The sequence below is a fragment of the Barbus barbus genome, assembly GCF_936440315.1.
Source record: "Barbus barbus genome assembly, chromosome: 35".
Lineage (NCBI taxonomy): Eukaryota > Metazoa > Chordata > Actinopteri > Cypriniformes > Cyprinidae > Barbus > Barbus barbus.
Genome location: NC_136763.1, coordinates 27,766,676 through 27,789,352, shown reverse-complemented (window position 1 = coordinate 27,789,352; position 22,677 = coordinate 27,766,676). Strand labels below are relative to the sequence as shown.

General features: G+C 38.8%; 2 protein-coding genes across 4 annotated transcripts in view; both read left to right on the top strand.

Moving 5' to 3' along the window:
- Positions 1-4,107: 4,107 nt before the first annotated feature.
- LOC306854956 (phosphatidate cytidylyltransferase, mitochondrial-like) lies at positions 4,108-15,011 on the top strand. Of its 3 annotated transcripts, XR_013782882.1 has the most exons (9): positions 4,108-4,469; positions 4,819-5,001; positions 6,362-6,454; positions 7,187-7,337; positions 7,430-7,575; positions 10,183-10,256; positions 10,759-10,924; positions 14,187-14,249; positions 14,793-15,009. XR_013782882.1 is itself a non-coding variant. In XM_079393277.1 (8 exons), the coding sequence occupies exons 1-8, from the start codon at positions 4,329-4,331 to the stop codon at positions 14,867-14,869; spliced, it is 1,020 nt and encodes a 339-aa protein (XP_079249403.1). In that variant the 5' UTR covers positions 4,108-4,328; the 3' UTR covers positions 14,870-15,011. The 3 variants fall into 3 exon arrangements, 2 of the variants coding, with proteins under 2 accessions (XP_079249403.1, XP_079249404.1); XM_079393277.1 differs by lacking the exon at positions 10,183-10,256 and having other exon boundaries at positions 14,793-15,011; XM_079393278.1 differs by lacking the exon at positions 10,183-10,256 and having other exon boundaries at positions 10,819-10,924.
- Positions 15,012-15,149: 138 nt separating this feature from the next.
- The window catches only part of LOC306854955 (transcription cofactor vestigial-like protein 4), a 41,091-nt gene continuing 33,563 nt past the window's right edge, over positions 15,150-22,677 (top strand). The window contains exons 1-2 of the mRNA XM_079393276.1: positions 15,150-15,303; positions 15,806-15,882. Of these exons, the coding sequence (XP_079249402.1) occupies positions 15,819-15,882 (64 nt within the window). The 5' untranslated portion in view covers positions 15,150-15,303; positions 15,806-15,818. The remainder of the gene's footprint in view (positions 15,304-15,805; positions 15,883-22,677) is intronic.

Genomic DNA, 22,677 nt, shown 5'->3' with positions numbered 1-22,677 from the left:
CAGGATACTGGAGTCAAAAGGCATGGCAAAGAAGTAGCCCACCTTTGTCAAACTTTAGGACTTTATATCCTCAATGGTAGAATCAAAGGAGATTCCTGTGGACAATTTACCTATAGCTCAAATCTCGGCAACAGTGTTGTAGATTATGCCATATCAAATATACGCCCCTCACATTTCAGTGCACTTACCGTCAAAGCTCAGTCCCCCCTGTCTGATCACAGCCAGATCAATCTTTGCATTAAAGGTGAAAACATCAAATCAAGAGAGATGCAGAAAAAGCCAATTCATCTACATAAGCTCAAAACACCATATAGATGGACTCGTAATGCTGCTGAAACATACACTCACCTAAAGGATTATTAGGAACACCATACTAATACTGTGTTTGACCCCCTTTCGCCTTCAGAACTGCCTTAATTCTACGTGGCATTGATCCAACAAGGTGCTGAAAGCATTCTTTAGAAATGTTGGCCCATATTGATAGGATAGCATCTTGCAGTTGATGGAGATTTGTGAGGGCACAAAGCTCCCGTTCCACCACATCCCAAAGATGCTCTATTGGGTTGAGATCTGGTGACTGTGGGGGCCATTTTAGTACAGTGAACTCATTGTCATGTTCAAGAAACCAATTTGAAATGATTTGAGCTTTGTGCCATGGTGCATTATCCTGCTGGAAGTAGCCATCAGAGGATGGGTACATGGTGGTCATAAAGGGATGGACATGGTCAGAAACAATGCTCAGGTAGGCCGTGGCTTTTAAACGATGCCCAATTGGCACTAAGGGGCCTAAAGTGTTCCAAGAAAACATCCCCCACACCATTACACCACCACCACCAGCCTGCACAGTGGTAACAAGGCATGATGGATCCATGTTCTCATTCTGTTTACGCCAAATTCTGACTCTACCATCTGAATGTCTCAACAGAAATCGAGACTCATCAGACCAGGCAACATTTTTCCAGTCTTCAACCGTCCAATTTTGGTGAGCTCGTGCAAATTGTAGCCTCTTTTTCCTATTTGTAGTGGAGATGAGTGGTACCCGGTGGGGTCTTCTGCTGTTGTAGCCCATCCGCCTCAAGGTTGTGCGTGTTGTGGCTTCACAAATGCTTTGCTGCATACCTCGGTTGTAACGAGTGGTTATTTCAGTCAAAGTTGCTCTTCTATCAGCTTGAATCAGTCGGCCCATTCTCCTCTGACCTCTAGCATCAACAAGGCATTTTCGCCCACAGGACTGCCGCATACTGGATGTTTTTCCCTTTTCACACCATTCTTTGTAAACCCTAGAAATGGTTGTGCGTGAAAATCCCAGTAACTGAGCAGATTGTGAAATACTCAGACCGGCCCGTCTGGCACCAACAACCATGCCACGCTCAAAATTGCTTAAATCACCTTTCTTTCCCATTCTGACATTCAGTTTGGAGTTCAGGAGATTGTCTTGACCAGGACCACACCCCTAAATGCATTGAAGCAACTGCCATGTGATTGGTTGATTAGATAATTGCATTAATGAGAAATTGAACAGGTGTTCCTAATAATCCTTTAGGTGAGTGTATATTAAAGTACTGAAGTCAAATGAAATAGTCAATTCCATAACACTGTTTAACAATTCAACATATGATAATAATTGGAAAGGAATACATTTAACAATTAAACATATTAATGATATTTTTGAAAATATAGCAAAAAAGGCTAATTTAAATAAAACTACCACATATAAACACAAAAATAGAGCTAAACAAAAACCTTCTGAAAAGTGGTTTGACCGTGATTGTAAAACAATAAGACAAGCGCTACGATTAATTTCAAATCAAAAACACAAAGATCCAGTCAACTCAGAATTACGCTTAAAGCACTCAGAACTTCTGAAACAATACAAAAACACACTGAGACAGAAGAAATTAGATTATTATAACAACACACTTCAGAAGATCAGGGTCAGTTCTGGAGCACTTGGAACAGTCTAAACAATACAAAGCCACAAGAACTAGCCATACAAGATGGTCAAATTTGGAAAGATTATTTTGAGAAGCTCTATACACATCAAACTGACTCTCTGAATAATCCCAACCAGTTAAAAGTCCTTGAAAAACTGAACGCTCTTGAATCATGTATCAAAAACAACCAAAATCCACTTGATTATCCAATAACCCAACAAGAACTTAGTGGAAAACAGATCCTAATAACTACAGAGGGATGTGTGTAACCAGTAATTTGGCAAAAGTATTTTGCTCTATAATCAACTCTCGGATTTCATGTTCATGTCAATATTCAACGTCATCAGCAAATCTCTAATTGGCTTCCTCCCTAAACATCGAACCACTGACCACTGACCTAACCTGACCAATTGTTTTATAAAATCATTTAAAGTGACATAGGGGGTAAAATATATGACTTAATTAAAAACATGTATAACCAAAATAAATATGCAGTAAAAATTGGTCAGCAAAGGACAGACTATTTTCTCAACAGCGAGGAGTGAGACAGGGCTTCTGCTTCAGCCCCACTTTATTCAACATATATATCAATGAACTGGCAGATCTACTGGACCAATCAGACAGTCCAGGACTACAATTATTCCTCACAGAAGTCAAATATTTACTGTATGCAGACGACTTGCTAATTCTATCTAAAACACCAGAAGGTCTCCAGAACAACCTTGACATTTTAACTAAATACTGCCTTGATTGGAACTTAGAAGTCAACATCCAACAAACTAAGATAATGATATTTCAGAAAAAAAACCTGAAATCTAGAACATAAACATATATTTACTTTAAACAGCACCACACTTCAGCATGCTTCACAATATAATTATCTTGGTCTGGTTTTAACTCCCACTGGCAATTTCAATTTGGCAATAAAAGCATTACTTGTAAAAGCCCGCAGGGCACTGCATGCCATAAGAACAAAACTATTCAAAATAGACATCCCCATCAGAATCTGGACAAAGATTTTGGATAGTGTCATACTGCCTATTGCCCTGTATGGAAGCGAGATCTGGGGCCCAACGAGTAACTACAGCCATAAAGATTGGCACAAACACCCTTTAGAAGCTCTGCATGTAGAGTTCTGCAGAAGCATCCTTCATGTGCACAGAAACACACCAAATAACACCGTCTCCCCATAAATATAATCATTAAAACAAGAGCTTTAAAGTTCTGGATCCACTTAAACTCTAGTTCTGAAGATTCTCTTCATTTTAAAGCACTACAAACACAAAGAATGAGTGCTCAAAAAAGTCATCTTTGTGTACTGGTGTCAGATCTGACTAACAAAGCACTCAATATCACCAACCCTGAAAAACCTGGAAGAATCAAATAAATGATGAATGAAGAGAAGGAGACTTACATACAGCACTGGAAAGAACAAACCAAAGACCAAAGTCGTCTCCAATGCTATCTGAAACTCAACAGAGAGTACAGTCTGGCTGATTATCTGATCTCAGTCAGGAATATAACTCAGACATTTACTGACGAAGTACAGACTGAGTGACCACCAGCTGGCCATAGAAAGAGGACCACATAGAAAGACGTGGTTACCTAAAGAAGAGCGAATCTGTAAGGAATGTAGATCTGGATCAGTTGAGACGGAGGAACACTTTCTCCTCCACCGTGACAAATACACGTCCTTAAGAGACGCACTGTACAGTCAAATACAGCAGATTATTCCTGAGTTCCAGTCACTTCATCAAAATGACAAATTAAGAATATTACTCGCTGAAGGACCTGCTTCCTCTTTGGTAGCACAACATATTTATAAATGCCACAAACTAAGAAGTACAGAGTGAACACATCTGCATTAGTAGTACATAGTGCATGTGTGTGTGTGTGTGTGTGTGTTTGTGCGTGTGTGTGTGTGTGAGTGTGTTTGTGCGTGTGTGTGTGTGTGTGTGTGTGAGTGTGTTTGTGCGTGTGTGTGAGTGTGTGTGTGTGTGTGTGTGTGTGTGAGTGTGTTTGTGCGTGTGTGTGTGTGTGAGTGTGAGAGTGAGTGTGTGTGTGTGTGTGTGTGTGTGCGTGTGTTTGTGTGTGTGAGTGTGTGTGTGTGTGAGTGTGAGAGAGTGTGTGTGTGTGTGTGAGTGTGAGAGAGTGTGTGTGTGTGTGTTCCTCCAGACCACACGGTGGCGTCCGTGAACTGTAAACTGAATAACGGCGCTCTGTAGATCCTGACGATGAAACATGAAAGTGTCATTCATAAGTAGCTGCTTGTAACCTCTTTATAGTATACCGCAGACGAAAACAACTCGTTATCAATACTGTCAGTTATGATAATGTTTGCTGGCATGATGTCTGTGAGTTTGAGCGCTGAATGAGACGCTGCAGGTTGTAATCATGCTAATGTCGGTGGCTCTCTCAGCTCTACACAGCAGCAGTGTGTTCTTCAGGAGGATCCTCAGCAGCTTTCCTCAGGACCTCAGCCTGGCCTTCGCCTACGGATCCGGGGTGTTCCGACAGACGGGCAGCTGTCCGGGGGTGAGACTATACTCACTATACTCCTCGCTATACTCAATATACTCACTATACTCCTCACTATACTCACTATACTCCTCGCTATACTCACTATACTCCTCACTATACTCACTATACTCACTATACTCCTCGCTATACTCACTATACTCCTCGCTATACTCACTATACTCCTCACTATACTCACTATACTACTCACTATACTCCTCGCTATACTCACTATACTCCTCACTATACTCACTATAAATGATCAGATCATGAGCTTCATCACAGAGCCGTTTGTGCCTGATATACAGCAGATCTTCGCTCAGAAGTCTGTGCTCAACATTGAGCTGTATTTGTTTGTGTGTTTCAGAAGAACATGCTGGACTTTGTGTTTGCTGTGGATGATCCGGTCACATGGCACACCATGAACCTGATCGAGAACAGAAAGCATTACTCTTTCCTCAGATACCTGGGGCCCAAACACATCAGCAGCATTCAGAGCGACTATGGAGCTGGCGTTTACTTCAACACCCTCGTCCCTGCTGAAGATAGGGTACGACATTAACATGCTAGATTGCCAATCATATGCTTTCTGGATTGATATATATATATATATATATATATATATGAGCAATATCACACTCCGCAGGTAATCACAGCGTGCTGATATACAGCCATATCTCACGTCTACCAGTGGGATATTGCATTTATACAACAGTTCCACGGCACGAGTGTATAAATACATAAAATAACAACGGAGTGTCTTTAAAAGCCCTCTTCTGTGTGAACTACTGCCTTCTGCCACGGATTCAAATCTAAAGTTTAACAGCTGAGCCCAAGCCTCTGTTACTAATACTCAAATGTTACTTCAGAACTAGTAACAAAGGAACATTGAGTTTCTACATTAAAAGCTTATTGCATTACTGTATTTAAAGCAGTGTATTATGTGTAATAGAGTATTATGAGAAAGAGATGAGTGTGATTACCGGATACAGCATTCATTCTTCAGATCAGTCTCATATTCACAATAAACATTAGTTTGAGTGTCCGCTGAGAAAAGCTGCTGACCATCTGCAGCTCACAGCTCCGAAAACAGCAAAGCACATTTTCAAATGTTATCTTTATTAACAAACTGCATATTTAAACTATAAACAAATACATTCTCGCCTGAAAACCTCTTGAAATTACATTCCGTGACACAAAGACAGTAATATTTCTAAAACGATACTGGATTTGTGCGTTCGCCATGACACTCGCTGTAAGTACCGCAAGCGGAGTGATATGATTACAAGAACGGCTGTTGGAGTTCTGATATCACTCTAATATCACACTCTTATCAGCCAATCAGATTCATGGACCAGAAAGAACTGTTCTGTATATATGTATGTGTGGAAAGTTTTTTAGTTTTTGAAAGAAAGAAAATTAATCAGGGACAGTAAAGACATTTATAATGTGACAAAAGATTTCTGTTTCAAATAAATACTGTTCTTTTGAACTTTCTATTCTTCTGTGAATCCTGAAAAATAAAATGTATCACAGTTTCCACAAAAATATTGAGCAGCACAACTGTTTTCAACATTGATAATAATCAGAAATGTTTGTTGATCAGTAAATCAGTATATTATTATGATTCCTGAAGATCATGGGACACTGAAGACTGGAGTAATGATGCTGAAAATACAATCATAATTACAGTTTAACATATATTCATCTAATTCTAACAATATTACTGTTTTACTGTATTTTTTATCAAGTAGAGTAAATGCCGGATTGGTGAGCAGAAGAAATTTATTTCAGAAACATGGAGAAATCTCACCAACCCCAAACTTTTGAACAGTAGTATATACAGCGGTCTAAAAACTGAGATGTGGTTTGCTGTATGATGTGCTAAAGTCATAAACACATGTTTGCAGGTGATCAAGTACGGAGTGATCAGCACAGATGCTCTAATCGATGACTTACTCCACTGGAACACCCTGTACATCGCAGGCCGACTACACAAGCCTGTGAGTATCTGCGCCAGCTGCAGCTTTGTGTGACGCTTCTGAAGGACAGAGAGAAAATACTCCTGCAGTTACTCCCAGAAACCAGTGGACGGCAGCAACTAAACACAGCAGCTCTTCTCCACTTACTGTTCATTATTCTCAGTGTTTTTAAAAAATAGTTTTACTCACAATTTCTACCCAATAAAATATTTTACAACTTGCATAGCTGGAAAAATGACATGGGTTTATACAGCTTTTAAAGAAAAATTTAATACATTTTTTAAAAGTTGACATGACTTTTCCAGGTGTATGAATTACACTTTTAAAATGAGGCTTCCTTATTTATCCAGGCTTTCCAAGAAACAAACAAACTAACTATTAAAACTTATTGTATTGTTCTGAGTCATCTTGAGGACCACTAACACTCCTGGGTGGTCATCTCCATCCTAATTGGTCTCCGTGTATATTTTAAAATAGAAAATCACGATTTATTAAGTGAAGGTATAATTTCAAACGCATTAGCTCATCAGTAGTTGATGTGTTTTGGATGAATTCTTCCAAATCTTTCAGAAAGCGCTTTAGGGAAGTTTCACTGGACATTTGTTGAGCAAATGCAGGCTTTTTCTGCTGTCAGAAAGTATTAATATTGGACACTTATGCGTGATGTGTTTCAGTGTCAGATGCTCCATGTAGAGACGCCAGCTGTCAAATCAATGTTGAGGCATAAGTCGGAACATGTTTTTATCTCTCTAGGTTCAAATTCTGCTCCAGAACGAGAATAAAGAGCTGCGTGCCGCTCTCGTAGGGAACCTGAAAAGTGCCGTGACCGCCTCGTTTCTCATGCTGCCAGAAAGTTTCTCAGAAGAAGACCTCTTCCTCCAGATAGCAGGCTTGTCCTACTCTGGTGAATGTTTCTTGGATTCATGGTATGTTTTTACCCAAATCTGTTTTGAGTGTTTGAAACCTGTGCTCTCTCTGGTCTCTCTCATTGTGTAGGGGATTTCAGGATGCTGTTTGGTGAGGATAAATCCAAGGTTTCCAACATTGTTAAAGACAACATGCTGCATTTCCGCAAGTTATATAACAATATTCTCCAGGAGTGTCCTCAGGTGGTGTACAAGCCTCAGCAGGGCCGGCTGGAGGTGAGACGCTGATTTCTGTGTCTAATAATGTGGCCAATTCCACTAAAACAGGGTCTTTTGCATGAAGCAAAATCTCTTCATAGAACATGATCTTAATATCCTAATGATTTTTGTCATGAAAGAGAAATGTATAATTTTGATCCATACAATGTATTGTTGGCTATTGCTACAGATATACCTGTGCTACTGATGACTGCTTTTGTGCTCCAGGGTCACATATTTCCACTATTTTCAAAGCACAATGCAAAACTGTGACGTTTCATTTACTGACGCACTTCCCTCGGCAGTGCTGCAACCTGCCAAAATAAAAGCTTGCCGATTTTAAGTTAGAAAATGATGAAAATTCATAAAGTAAATATCAGCATCTCATTTTAAAGTTTACTATAAAATAGTTATTAATATAATAATATATTAATATAATAGTATTATCACACTTTATTATTTTTCATTAATGGGACCAAACCAAATCTTCAGCTGTTCTTTTGAGAACCAGACTGAAAAACTTGTGTGCACTCCGGATTATTAGGATGCTTTACATTATTTTCATTTGCACATTTTCTCCCCAATTCACATTACTAATGCAGTAATTCATTATTTTCATCAAATTAATCTTCTAGATTCTAAAAGTACTGTTTAAATAGATCCTAAACTTTGCAATCCAGTTCAATATTAGTTTACCTTTGCAGTCTGTGTATTCTGAACAAACACTGGAACTGGAACTGGGTTGTGCTTTAAAGGGTTAAGTTTAACAGCACATTTTTCAGTCCAATTGAGCCATTCATCATTATCATTAGTCCTGAAATCCTCTGTAGACACACACTTGTGATCGCTATGAGGGGTTTTATCTCATCTACATCATTCCTAACAACGACCCTTAGCTGTTGTAAAATCACTGTAAACCACGGAGTCACAGGCGCATTGCTTTATTTGAACTTTGAAGATCCTAGCATCATGTCTGTTTTGAGTTTGTATGGATTTAGTGTATTTATTTTCTTCTCACAAATCTGCTAAACCTTCAGTATTTATTGCAACGGTTCTGTCTCGACTGGCACTGATCTTTTTTCTGATTTACAAATAACACTTTTTTTCATGTGCACGTGTTGCAACAATGATGTAATAACTAATCACACTGTTATAACACATGTTGTGTGGAGGTCAGTCAAGTCGAGTCAAAAACAAAATCAATTTACCAAAACCACAGGCCTGTCAAACTCCAATAAAACATGTCCTAACAGAGAGCTACTGAGATCAAACCCACTCCTGCAGGTGTGACCATAATCCAGGACATTAATAACTAATTATTACTGTTTCATATCTATCATACACTGCTGTATGTCTGTAACCCCACATCTCTACATGCTTCATCTCATAATGCATTTGACACCTTAAGATATTAAAAGTCTGAAATAAGACAATAAAAGATGTGCGCTCAAATGAGATGAAGACCTCATTTATTTTAGTTTGCCTCGTGGGGGGGGGGGCACAATTCACTATGTTTCTGAAAGCTCTGTTAAGACCAAAGTATACTTCAGAGTAATTCTAGTAGTAGTAAACATAATGATAATGTCTTTTATAAGGCTTTCTGGACACTTTACAAAGCAAAACAGTATTAAGCAGTGAGGTCACCCGAGCAGTAAACGGCGCTGTGAGAAACGGTGCTTGAGTTCAGCGAAGAACACAAACGACTCGCTGACGTAAACGAGTTTAAATCTGATGAAACACTGTGTGCAACGATACAGTCAGAAGACGTTTTAATCTACATATCGCCATTTACCATGGGTTTACTGTAGTAACACCAACTGCACCATGGTATTGTGGCAGAAATGTGGAATATTTACATTGAATTGTATTATTATTATTAATGTAGACATGTATTAAATGAGTAATGGAATGTAATTACAACATTTTTTGTGATTTTAGCTATAGGGTTTGTGTGTTAATACTAAATGTATTTAAAGTACTGTTTTTCACTCAGATACCTAGAAACAATATATTTACATTTTTACCATGGTATTGAGGTGCTATACGTGTGGTTATAATGATCTAAATGTGGAAGACCAATAGTTAATTTGAATAAAACTCAAGAATAATTAAATTTCACCATATGTGACCCTCTCTGTGAAGTCCAGGCTAAAGTCTCAGAATCTAATTAGGAGATAACAAGCATCAAAGTTTCATTTCAACCATTCATTTCACTATAATTTGAATATGTTACCTTTTGTTTTGTTTTTTGTATATGTTGATCTGTTTTTTTGTTATTCATTTGTGTTTTCCTTCTGTATTTTAATAGTTCGAAATAAATAAATAATAATAATTTCAATCTTTGACATGGCCTTACTCAGTCAATATTAAAGATATAAAGGTTATATTTTCACAGAGTGTTCTTTACCTTATGAATGATGATTTTATGTAGAAAACAGTAAATCACAAAAAATGACTTTAGCTGGGTTTTCACAGAGAGGGGCACATATAAAAATGAGGTAGTTACCATTTTTACCAATGTTACTGTTTTTGATAATGAACATAAATGTACATCTGCATAACTGAAGCTACTATCAAATGTGCATTTCTAAAAGACAAAAAAAAGTACTATTATTAATATTGCAGCATGCACTGCAAACTGTGCTGAAGATCTGCTGAACTGGGGCCTGTACCATGAAGCCGGATTAGCTGCTAGCCAGGTAAGTTTCAGTTCAGTTTGCACCAATCCTGGGTTGTAGGTACCATGAAAGTGGCTCGTGATTGGCTGTTCACTGGTGATGTCACACATTCATGTGCACATGCTCCACAAACTCGGGATCAAAGCCTGAGTTGACAAAGAAAGTTGATGATCAGCATCATGGTACCAACAAAGCTGGATTGGAGTGCTTTGGTTTTGTCAACTCGAACTCATCCTGTAACTCTGAATTTGTTCAGCTACCATCATGGTCCAGGCCCCTGATCTTGCTGCTTTACGGCAGAATTCAGATTTGTCTCTTTGATGAAGTTTGCATAGCTGGTTGTTTTTCTGTTTTTTACTGTGATGCTGCTTTGATAAATCAGTATTGTATGTCTAAGTGCTGTAGACGTAAAGTTGACTTGACTTCTTAATAGCCATGAAACTCCAAATATAAAGCTTCCATGGCCTTCTGTCACAGCTGCAGCAGATTCACTCGGGATGGTGGTGTGTTTTCTGCTCACTAGGTGGATAAAAGCCCGGAGGGTCAGTTCACGCAGCTCATGGCTCTCCCTCGCTCTCTCCAGCAGCAGATCACGCGTCTGGTGGAGCGTCCCGGGAAGAACAGAGACGTGGAGGAGATCCTCCTGCAGGTGGCTCAGGACCCCGACTGCAGCTCCGTCGTCCAGCAAGGTAACCCCAGCAGAGACGGACACAGCGTAGCTGCAGACGAGCTTGAGCTCGTTTGAGTAGCACACCATTACTCCAGATGAACGGAAGAGGTTTTCACAGAGACGTGCTTCCAGGACTCGCCGAACTGGCCGGCTGGGTTTGGATGGTGTTGAGTTACTCCGGCGGCCTCACCCACACGTTTCTTTCTCGTAATAACCGTCAGTGCATTTCTCACAAACATCTGCTTATGTGCTGCGCTTCACCATTATGGGATGCTGGAAGAGTATTTGCATTGATTTTTAAAGGGATAGTTCATGCAAAAATGAAAATTACCCCATGATTTACTCACTCTCAAGCTGTTCTAGGTGTACATGATAGGTGTGTAACATTACTTGTTCACATGTGTACTGAAAAAATACAGCTTTTTAGAAAAGAATTCAGGAAATATAGATAATAAATGGTGTTTTGGCAGTCTTTGTGGCGCGACAGATCGCTGTATAAACGCCTCAGTTCTGACAGCAGCGCAGAGCTCGAGTGAGTGTGATCATCCCTTCCTCTTTATTACTAGTTTTAACGCGAAATATAGCCTAGATGAATGAACATCTCGCCCCTCATGTAATCGCTCAGTTAGCGGTTCAACCACACAAATACGTCATTTAAACTGCTTGTAAACAAAAATTGCATTTCATTTACCTCAGGTAAGAGTATTTTGAGAAATATTAGACTGTATACTTCATTATATTTTACTTTATCTACAGGTACATCTCAAAAAATTATAATATCATGAAAAAGGTCAATATTTTTTGTCACTCATTTCAGAAAGTGAAACCCATATATTATATAGATTAATTACACACAGTCAAATATTTCAAGCCTTTGTTTCTTGACATTTTGATGATTATGGCTTATATATATATATATATATATATAAAAGCCATAATATATATTTAAAAAATAATATATATATATAAAAAATACAGTCCTGACTCTTTCAAACGTTTATAATGGTAGTGAATGGTGGTCGAGATTTTCAAGTCCAAAAAATGGCTGTTTTCCACTGTACCGTACCACTTTTTTGGTACCCTTTCGTACCTAGCACAGCAAAAGGTACCAAAAGTGGGGAGCTAAACTCACTGCAGAACATTGATTGGTTGACTAGAATCGTCACCTTTGCATGATACAAGGGGATAAAGCTTCTCCTTCACTCGTTCTGACCTCCTGTCCATGAGAGTTGGGCTTATTTACATCAGAGTGCGCAAACACAAAAAATATGTGTATTTTATAATTTAATATTTTCACACAGACAATAGCAGTTCTCAATATGTGTTCTTGTCTGTTCTTGTGGACTTTTGAAACGTCATTGCCCAAAAACCTACGTAATTTTCAAAATATTACTGTTATTGTGTCATGAAATGCAGTTTTAAGAGTTTTTCAGGCAAGAATATAATTGTTTAAAACTCAAATCAAATTTATAAAGATGGCGCCTATTTGAGAATTTGCTATGCCGATTTCGGAGCTCCAGACGATCAGTGCTCATGTATCCGCCTCGAGCAGCTTTAGCTCGGCTAGTCCTTCTGACATTTACTGCTGGCTCTGATGTCTCTGTAGTGATTAAACACGAGATACAATTCGTTTGGGATATATTTAACAGGCATTAGTGGTCTCATGAATCTATTATTTGTTCCTGGTCATATCGTTTTGGCTGAGCACAAAGTTTAACTTTATATTTATTTTGAACTTTACCATTGTACAGCGCTGACTTTGTAGTGTACTTTGACTGAATTGTTTGACTTATTTCCTCTTATATAAGCCTCTTATACTTTGTACTTATACTTTTATAATGGCTATTATTGCTCATTAAAACTGACATTTACCGAAAAGAGGCAGAGTTGTGCTTATTGTTGTGCTTTATCTTCGATCGCTACTTTCCGGCATATACCACGCTTATCAAGTAAGAGTACTGTTGGCGGTGGAAACGTAAGCTGGATCAGGGTGTTCGGTCCTGAAACATACTGTACTGTACTGTACTGACCCGTACCGCTCAGTGGAAACGAGCCATTAGTGCATCCATCCATCATAAAACATGCTCCACCGCTCCTGAGCGGAATCAATGCGTTTGTGTAAGAATAGTGTGTTTTAAAAACTTTATAAGCCATAATCTCTAGTTTCCGCTAACTGTCGTATACGCGATCACGAGAGCGTGGCGTTCCAGTGGAGGACGGAGGACAGAGGACATGGACATAAGCTCTGGCGAGAAGTGATGAACAGAGAAGTGCAGAGGAGAGAGCAAAACGAGGATTTATAAACAAAAATGACAGAGGATTTCGATAAAAGCCAAGAGGAGACTGGTGTTCCTTTTTTTCTGTAAACAAAACTTCTCGCAAGACTAGCATATTCTCAAGCTACGTTCTACATCGTCCGCTGGAACGCCAGTCTCTAGTGAACGCACACACAACCGTTAGCGGAAGCGAGCGATTACCAGTTATAAAGTGTTAAATATGCATATTATTCTTACACTGATGCATCAATTCACTTCAGAAGGCCTTTATTAACCCCTCTGAGCTGTGTGGAGCACTTTTTATGATGGATTTACACACTTGTTTTGGACTTGAAGATCTCAACAGCCATTCACTGACATTATAAAGCTTGGAAGAGCCAGAACAATTGTTAATACAACTCTGATTGGATTCGTCTGAAAGAAGAACGTCATACACACCAAGGATGCCTTGAGGGGGAGTAAACATGGGCTAATTTTCATTTCATTTTTTGGTCAACTATCCCTTTAAGAGCTGGTGGGCTGATCTTCTCAACACATCACAATGCTTTTACAGTAGAGTCTGGATGTTTGATTGATTTATAAAATGTTTCTGATGTGCGTCTCACTGTGAGAAGTCTCTCAAGACTCTTGGTAGATTTTGGAAGTAACATTAGATGAAATGACCACTATCAGTGGATATTTGATGACATCCATTCAGAATGCATCATACATTTATTAAGCAATCACTACGAACTGAAACGTGATGTATAACAATATTGCAAAACACAGAGCAAATATTTAGACTGTATTTTAATTTCTTTAGTATTTACATTGAATTTAACTTAAATATAATTAAATTGTAACTTTTTTAGTTATGTTTTACTTAAATTGATTATACTTATTCACTAGTGACTTTTCAAAATGATATCAATTCTGCCTGCCTTTGGCAGATGACTGGTTATAATTGCTAAATTATGATTTGTTGGATGAATTGCTGTATCATACATAATTATGCTTTCTTCACAGGACTTTCATCAATCGTGAAAGCCTCCAGCATAACACAAAGTGCCAAAGGAATCGCCACCGCTGGTAAGGGCCTTTAGATTTCATCGTTTATTTGCCACTGATTTATGAGGTATCGTATTAATAACTGAGAGATGACTCTGAGATGATCACTAAAGTGCTCTAGAACACATGTAACATGCCAGCAGATGTTCTCTCTCTTGATATATTCATTTTCTTAGCTGTCCTCAAAGCAGAACTCAATACTAAATATATATATATAAACTTCAGAAATGTTGACATACTGCATGTCTTGACAAAAAATCAATTTGATCACAATGCAAGACAAACATTACAGAATCAGGCTTTTAAATATTATTATTAATAATATTTTTATTTTCCTTTTTGAGGTCGCATTAATAGCAACACTAACAAAATGACTATTTAATGCATGCATGATGTGCTGAACATGATTATTTCGTCAGTGCTCTAAACTTGACTTTGTTAGGGCTGAAATCTTTGGTAATTTTGCTTTTATTTTGTAGTTTAAAGTTCTGCTTCTTCCCTCAGAACTCAAGAATCACTTTTGGCATTTTGTGAATTTCTATATGTATTGCACGGTCTCCACAGGTCTGCTCAAAACACTGTCATACAGCGCAGGAAAGCTGCAGAAGATGTGGAGAGGATGGAGAAGAAAGCCAGCATGACTGGACACTAGCACTCACAGCTATGCTGTTTTTCCCTCAGTGATTGACAATCAGTGTATTAAACTAATGACTGAAGCACTGCGCTTGATTCATTCTCTAATGTTCCTGAGAAAATGCCAATAAACGTGTCTGAGGACTTCTGTGAAGTGTGTTTTTTTGTTGGGGGACGTCTCCTTCACGCTGTACCTGTTGCAAGGATGTGACGTCACTCCCTCATTAGCATAATGTATGCTGATCTCACTCCGCGGCCCTCGACCAATCAGATCTCGCGACTCTCATCACCTGCTAGGAAGAGCATTCCATCATTCCAAGCATTCTTCCCCAGCGAGCTCTGGATCTGACTCCCGCGGGATTTATCGCTCTCTGGGGCATTCTGCTCGAGATCTTTCATCGGTTCTGTGATCGGGGAGATTTCAAAGTGGCGCTTCAAGGCGGTATGTACTTTACACGACTTTAGACCACACTACATGAGTGATAATGCGTGTTTTATGATCATTGCTGTAGTAAAAGTCAATATAATTGAGCCGCGCAGCTGTAAGGAAAGAGTTCCAGAAGACGGCACTTGTTACAATATAACAACATTTCCCGCGTTATCTGAATGTGGAGTTTCATGGCACTACGCGAGCGCTTTAATAAGTAACGCTAGTAAAACACTGAGTTCCTTGTGTTTAGCACGCGGCGACGCAACGCTTGTAATGAACTGCGCTGCAGCTGTAATAATAAACCAGACGCGTGCGCGAGCGCTTGGATCACTCCGAGCTCAGAAACAGTGAAAGCTGTGGGAAGCGCTTCAGACCTCACATGCTTGAAGGGTTTATTCTGGAAACATGATGAAGCCGATTATGGCAAAGGCTTCCCCAGTGCTTCTGGAGGGACTTGATGTGTTGATGATCTGATCTGTGACTCGAGTTTAATGATCTGATCTTCCATGCTCAGGGTCTGACCCAGGATGGAAACGCCTTTGGATGTTTTGTCGAGAGCAGCATCTTTAGTGCACCAGGATGATGAGAAACGTGAGTTTACAAAGCTTTTCAGACCATGTTGTTTGTGTTGCATTCCTGTAGTTCAGACAGTGAGAAACACCAAGGCCATGGGTTCAATCCCCAGGGACTGCATGAGCTGATAATGACCTGGACACATAATGCAATTCAAGCATTTGCTTTCTACCAGTAAATGTTTAATTATCAGATAACTGATTAACTAGATGAAATATGTGACCCTGAAGCACAAAACCAGTCACAAGGGTTATTTTTTATTATTTTTTTTAAATTGAGTTTTATACATCATCTGAATAAATAATCTTTCCATTGATGTATGGTTTGTTATGATCGGACAATATTTGTCTGAGATACAACTATTAGAAAATCTGGAATCTGAGGGAGCAAAAAAATCTAAATATTGAGAAAATCTCCTTTAAAGTTGTTCAAATGAAGTTCTTAGCAATGCATATTACTAATCAAAAATTAGGTTTTGATATATTTACGGTAGGAAATGTACTAAATATCTTCATGGAACATGATCTTAATATCCTAATGATTTTTGTCATAAAAGAGAAATGTATAATTTTGATCCATACAATGTATTGTTGTCTATTTCTACAAATATACCTGTGCTACTCATGACTGCTTTTGTGCTCCAGGGACACATATCATCTCTAAGGAGAATCGACGTCCCTCTTTCTTGTGTTTTGAATGTATTCCTCATACAGTGAGCGACTTCAGAAATGTGAGGCAGAGAGTCGCTGTATTTCCATAAGTGAGGCTCGTGGCTTTCGTCTGTGTTTGTCCTGCCTGCATTGAGTCTTTGATCATTTACATGAGAAATGCCTTCACATGATGCCCTTCGCTGCAGCTGCTTTCAGCTTAATGCACTGACATATGATATCCGAGCGCAGGAGCGTTATGAAACTTTGAAAAGAGCCGTGCCGTTTGCTGTCACATGTCCTGTTTACTCCGGCCAGGCCACACAGTCCCTCCCTGGGCTGCTGTTTTCTGTCAGAAATTCCTTCCTAGATTAAACACCAGCAAATCCTACTCAACAGGCATTGAGCTTTATTGGAATTCATTGTGCAACATCTACATGTTGCAGCGGCCCGTTCTGTATGGCTCTGCTGGGCTTGTATTGACAAAGCAGGATTTGGTTACAAGTACAAAATGTGGTTTGCAAGCAATGCACTTTTCTCCTAAACATCTTCAGAGCTGCCGTGTGTAACTGGAAACAGCAAACTGAGCTGCCATTGGCCAAAAGATCAGATGGAGCAGTGCTTCCATAGCTTCACAGGGTTTGAATTTGATGAAAATGTCCTCAAACATTGAATGGCCTGAGTGTGTTTGTTCATCAGGTTTGTAGGAATGTGTGTCTGCATCATGGTGAATGGGTGCCGTCAGAATGAGTCCAAACAGCTGATACAAACATCACAATAATCCACAAGTAAAATGGATGTGAACTCATATTTTAGCTGGAAGCGATGGTTTGAAGTTAAAAATGTCTTAATGCTGGATGTGTTTCAGCTTTTGTCTTCTCCAGATGTTAACTGATGGACTGGAGTGGTGTGGATTATTGTGATGTTAATACAAGATGTTTGTGTATGTTTTTGAGGAAAACATTCCAAGATTTTTTCCAGAGTGGACTTCAATGGTGGCCAACAATTTCAAGGTCCAAAATGCAGTTTCAACACCGCTTCAGAGAGCTCTACATGATCCCAGCCGAGGAATAGGGGTCTTATCTAGCGATACGGTTGGTGATTTTCTTATCCACTTTTTAACCACAAATGCTCAGCTAGCATTAGCTCTGCGATGCACGTGCCAGTGGTTAAAATGACCAATGGTTTCACTATTCCTCGGCTGGGATCAGCTGTGTTGAAACTGCATTTTGGACCTTGAAATTGTTGGCCACCATTGAAGTCAAATGATCAGGAAATTTTTATTCTGGAAGTGGACTTATCCTTTAAGCAATGGCTTACTTGTCTGTAGGCTGAAAGTAACATAGGAAAATGAGGTTTTGCCTTTAGGTCACGCGAGTTTACTCAAAAAAGCAGAACTTTCCTCTGACGCCTCCTGAGTCTGAACTGAAGCGGAGCGGGAAGGGTATCTGGGTCACGATGTCAGAGCGTGTGTGTTCTCGCATGGGAGAGTATGTGCGTCTGGAGGAGCTCGGGACCCCCCTGCTGGGTTTTTGTTTTGCGGGGGGCTGACGTCATGTCGTTGTGCTTGTGTCTTTGTCCCCTCACAATGAGTCACAATAGAGCTGCTCCTGCTCGTTTGCATTTACTGCAGGCCTATGAATGGTTGCATTGCTGGAACACTTCAAGAGAGAGATTGACTTCAGCCAGACTCGTGCGTTTACACGCTACAGCAGTGCAGCGAGGGATTTCAGTAGATGCGAGAGCACAATTACATGGAAGGTGTGGTTCTCTTTGTCAGTGTGAGTCAAGTGACGGCTTGCATTCGGCTGCCGCTCGAGGCGAAACAGCCCAAACACACCGTGTCCTCTTAACATCAGCGCACAAACAGATCCTGCTCATGCTGCTTTAATCTCTCTTAAAGTAATGCGGTTTCTCAAGGCGAGCAACTCTACTTCTGGAAAGACTCCATTTCGTTTTGTTGCTGAGCGCAACAGTCAAGCACCAAAACTCTGAACGTTCTCATTCAGAAATCATTTTTAGTAATAACCATTTAAATACAAACCTAACGTGCTGCTTCTGAATCGGTGTGATTTTTCACATTCATCAAAGAATTCAGGAGCCAAATTGCTGGTGAAGAACTACATTACTCATGTTCATAGAGAGAGATTCACCAATCAGATGCAATGCTTTTATCATGGAAACATAAATCATGGAAAAAAAAATATATTTTTCAGTCAGTCACCTTACCTACACTCTCTAACTACTCTCTAATGTGCATTATACTACTGTACTAGTTTGGGGTCAGTAAGATTTATTTATTTTTTTATAAACGTTCAACTTTTATTCAGCAATTACCATTAAATTGATCAAAAGTGACAGAAAAAGCGATTTCTAATGTTACAAAAGATTTCTATTTCAAATAAATGCTGTTCTTCTGAACTTTCTATTCATATGTGGAATCTGAAAAAATAAAATACGTTTCCACAAAAATATTGTGCAGCACAACTGTGTTCAACATTGATAATAATCAGAAATGTTTGTTGAGCAGTACATCAGTATATTATTATGATTTCTGAAGATCATGTGACACTGGAGACTGCAGTAATGATGCTGAAAATACAGCTGCAGATCACAGAAATAAATTACACTTTAACACATATTCACACAGAAAACAGCTGATTTACATTAGAATAATATTTCTCAATATTACTGTATTGTAGTTATGGGTAGTGCATGCAAAAAAAATCATATGATATTCTTAGTTATGGTTGATAATGATAAAGCACAATATGCACACTAGAGTTTGTGGATTAATAAGTCATATGTAATGATATGCCCGTCTCAAATTGCATGTAATTTAACTTTGCAGTGACAGTCTTTGTTAGTTTTTATTTGCCTGTAATAGTCTTGGAAGCAGGAGCTGACCGCTGTGTAGCAGAGAGAGGGGTTTGGTTTCTGTCTCTCGGTGCTTGTGTTGGCTCTGCCAGTATTCGTTCTTGCACCTGCAGTCCAAACAGGAAGCTGACCTTTGAATCTCCAAGGCCATTTTTCTTTCCAGATTGAAAAATGAGAAACTGAAATTCATACCATTTTATTGATCACCATAATTAAGGTCAGTCCCTTCAGCATGCGGCCTTTAGTTCAAAACATCCTGACACGTTTATATTCAGTCAACCATGTCTGAACTTCTCGTAGTGTATAATCTATCTTACATATTGGATTTTGAAGTAATATTTAAACTAGTGAAGTTAATTTGTTAATCGCGGCCCAGATAGGTGTACAGCATAGATACTGACAGCGCATAGAAACAGATACCTTCTGTTAGATCACATTTGAAAATATGCAAATATAGTTGCACTAAATCACCATGTGAAAGTGTTTGGATTTGAGCAACACAACTGACCCGTTTATTCCCATCATGCTTGAAATGATTGCTGTTGAACTAGAAGTAAAGCAGAGCTGCCTGTGTTTCTTGTGCTGTAATTTATGCAGTAACATTGGAAACAGGGTTCATGGTCGGTCTGGTCACACTTTAGTTTGGGGACCAATTTTCACTAATAATTTATTTTATCTTTGCTATTAAAAATAAGAACAAAGATGCAAATAAACAGTAGTTTAATCAAGAGCAGCGAGGGATGTATGAATAACATTGAGACAGATCCATATTAAGACCTACTGTAATGCATGGATCTAATATAATGTTACACATCAGATTTTCCCCCAACTATTAACTAAACATTCATGAAAGACATAATAGGTTATGATTGTGTGAATCTCGCTAAGACATATTTTGCAATGTACTTTATAAGGGACAGAGCGCGCTTGTGGAAAGGCACACGCTTTGCAAATGTCAGTCAGCACGATCATTTTGTTTTCTTCAGCATGGGTTTAAAACTCATATTTCACTGGTTTGGACTCATGTCATCGAGAACTCGATATGAATATTCACAAAGCTGGAATTCTGTGCTTTGCAACAATAGACCTCCAGCTTGTGTTGAGAAGCAGCAGCAGTCGTCCAGGAGCGAGCAGAGAAAAGGTTCTCCTCTCAGAAAACATACAAATAAAGATCATTTTAGATGTTTCATTACTATTTGGAGCATTGGGATCGCTAGAAGAGGGCTTAATGAACTCATTTTTGTGAAAACCTCAAATTCGACCAAAACTGACATTTTTCACTTCTTTTGACTGTATAGCTCAAAATTAGTCTGTGCACATTCACACTCATTTTGCCAGCACGGGTCACATATTTCCCTTTGTTTGGAAACAACACCAAGTCTCTCCTGTGTTGAAATTATAAGCAAAATGGGTTTAATTTTGGTTAGTTTTTAACAAGAACTTATTTGTTACAATTAAATAAACAACAATGAAGGTATTTTGACAGTACATTGACTCTTTGAAAATAACTATAAACTATATATCAATCGCTGCATTTCCCCCCCAGAAAGATGCAGTGTTAACCCAAACATTTTGTTTTAAGATTTAACATTTGTTGATGTTCTAAAGCAAAAGAGTTACAAAAGTTCTGAAAATCTTTTAGAGCTTATGATTTATTTAAAAATAAAACGCATTACACAATAATGAATAACTTAGTATATATAAAATTATTTAATTTACAAGTGTCATGTTTGTAATTTTTTTTCATGTAAGCTAGCTTCAGACCTTTAAATCAAAACATACACATTATTTTAAGACATAAATTACTGCTTTATTTAATCAGAAACAGTTTAAATGTTATTTGTGTAGGCCAACAGCGCCCCCTACAGATTAAAACTCCTTATCGGACGGGCTTTAGGACCCAGGGGAGGCTGACACTGCTGCCACTGAGCACATGTGAGTTAATATATTCATCGTATCGGCATACTATTTCATATCGGCCGGTGCCGATATTTACATTTAAAGGCATTATCGGCCGATTCCGATAATATCGTGCATCCCTACTTGAGTCTTTATATCTTTACATACTTCACCTGTCAGTTTCTGTAATTCATTTTTATATTTAATAGTGATCTGATTTAGCTGTTGGTCGATAAAGTATTTTCTAACTTGCGTATTAAACTATCATACTGCTTTTTACTCCGCTGTTAGCTCTTTTGCGACTTAATTTCTTGTCTGTACAATCCAGTGCTTAAAGCAGGCCTGTTTTGTGAATAAGAGCAGGTGGCATTACATTGGTATCCTGTGCAGCTGGCATTGATGAAGATGGGGTCTAGTGGAAATGACACTTCAGAGGATGGGTTGATTTAAAAAAAAAAAAACACTACATTTTGATGAGTAATTCTTTCTACAATTTGTACAGATATGGCATGTGGTTGGTTTAATTCAGAAACGTTTCTGGATGCCGGTGGGGATTAGAAGTGAAGAAAAAGGGAGAAAATGTTTTAGAAGCACTTTCTTGAAAATAGACCAGCGGGAATTTGCGGAGAGAATAAAAGAGATTCATAATGCAGGTATTCCAGTGGAATATTTTATGTTAAAAGAAAACTAAACCTGATTTCATAAGCTGGTGATATCAAACATCGTAATGATTTAGTGAGGGTTCGCTCCAGCTCCACACAGTCAGATGGAAAGAGTTTCAGTGCGATTCTGATCTGGGACGTTCCTGCTGACATTTCTTCATAGTTTTGCTCATTGTCCTGCTGGAGGGTGAGCAGTTGTGTTTCTGTATGTTGGCTCTGTCTGTTTTGGTCCTGATCATTACAGTGTCACCTGGGTGTCGTTGGGCTAAAGTCTGCACCAAACTCTTCCTCCAGACCTGGGCTTTCTTCCAGAGGGTTTCGGGTGTTGTTCCATGGTTTCTAGTAAGTGTGGGTGTGACTCAGTGTTTCTCAGAAGTGTCTTGTTTCTCGTGGCTCTCCTCAATCCAAGCAGTCCTGTGCCTCCATCACTGGTTTCTTCTTCACTTCTGAGGATGATGATGCTCTTTTGCTAGTTTGCCATCGCATCGGTTCAACATTTTATGTGTGTGCAAGCATTCATGTGTTATTTGTACATTTAAACAAGCTGCTTGTTTCATTGTTGAACTGTTTTGGTTAAGGGTTTTCTTCTTGATCATAGATGCACAAAATATCATCTCAGTGCTTTTTTTGTGGATGGCTACACTTTTTCATTTTGTCAGTTCATCTGAATACCAACATTTGTATGATTTTAGTTTGAAACTGATAAAAGCTTTGAGGTGAATTGATCT

Excerpts from the sequence above, each read along its gene's own strand:
- LOC306854956 (XM_079393277.1), top strand. The coding sequence starts at position 4,329 with ATGCTAATGTCGGTGGCTCTCTCAGCTCTACACAGCAGCAGTGTGTTC. Across the intron at positions 4,470-4,818 it reads AGACGGGCAGCTGTCCGGGG|AAGAACATGCTGGACTTTGT; the intron begins GTGAGACTATAC and ends TGTGTGTTTCAG. Across the intron at positions 6,455-7,186 it reads CAGGCCGACTACACAAGCCT|GTTCAAATTCTGCTCCAGAA; the intron begins GTGAGTATCTGC and ends TTATCTCTCTAG.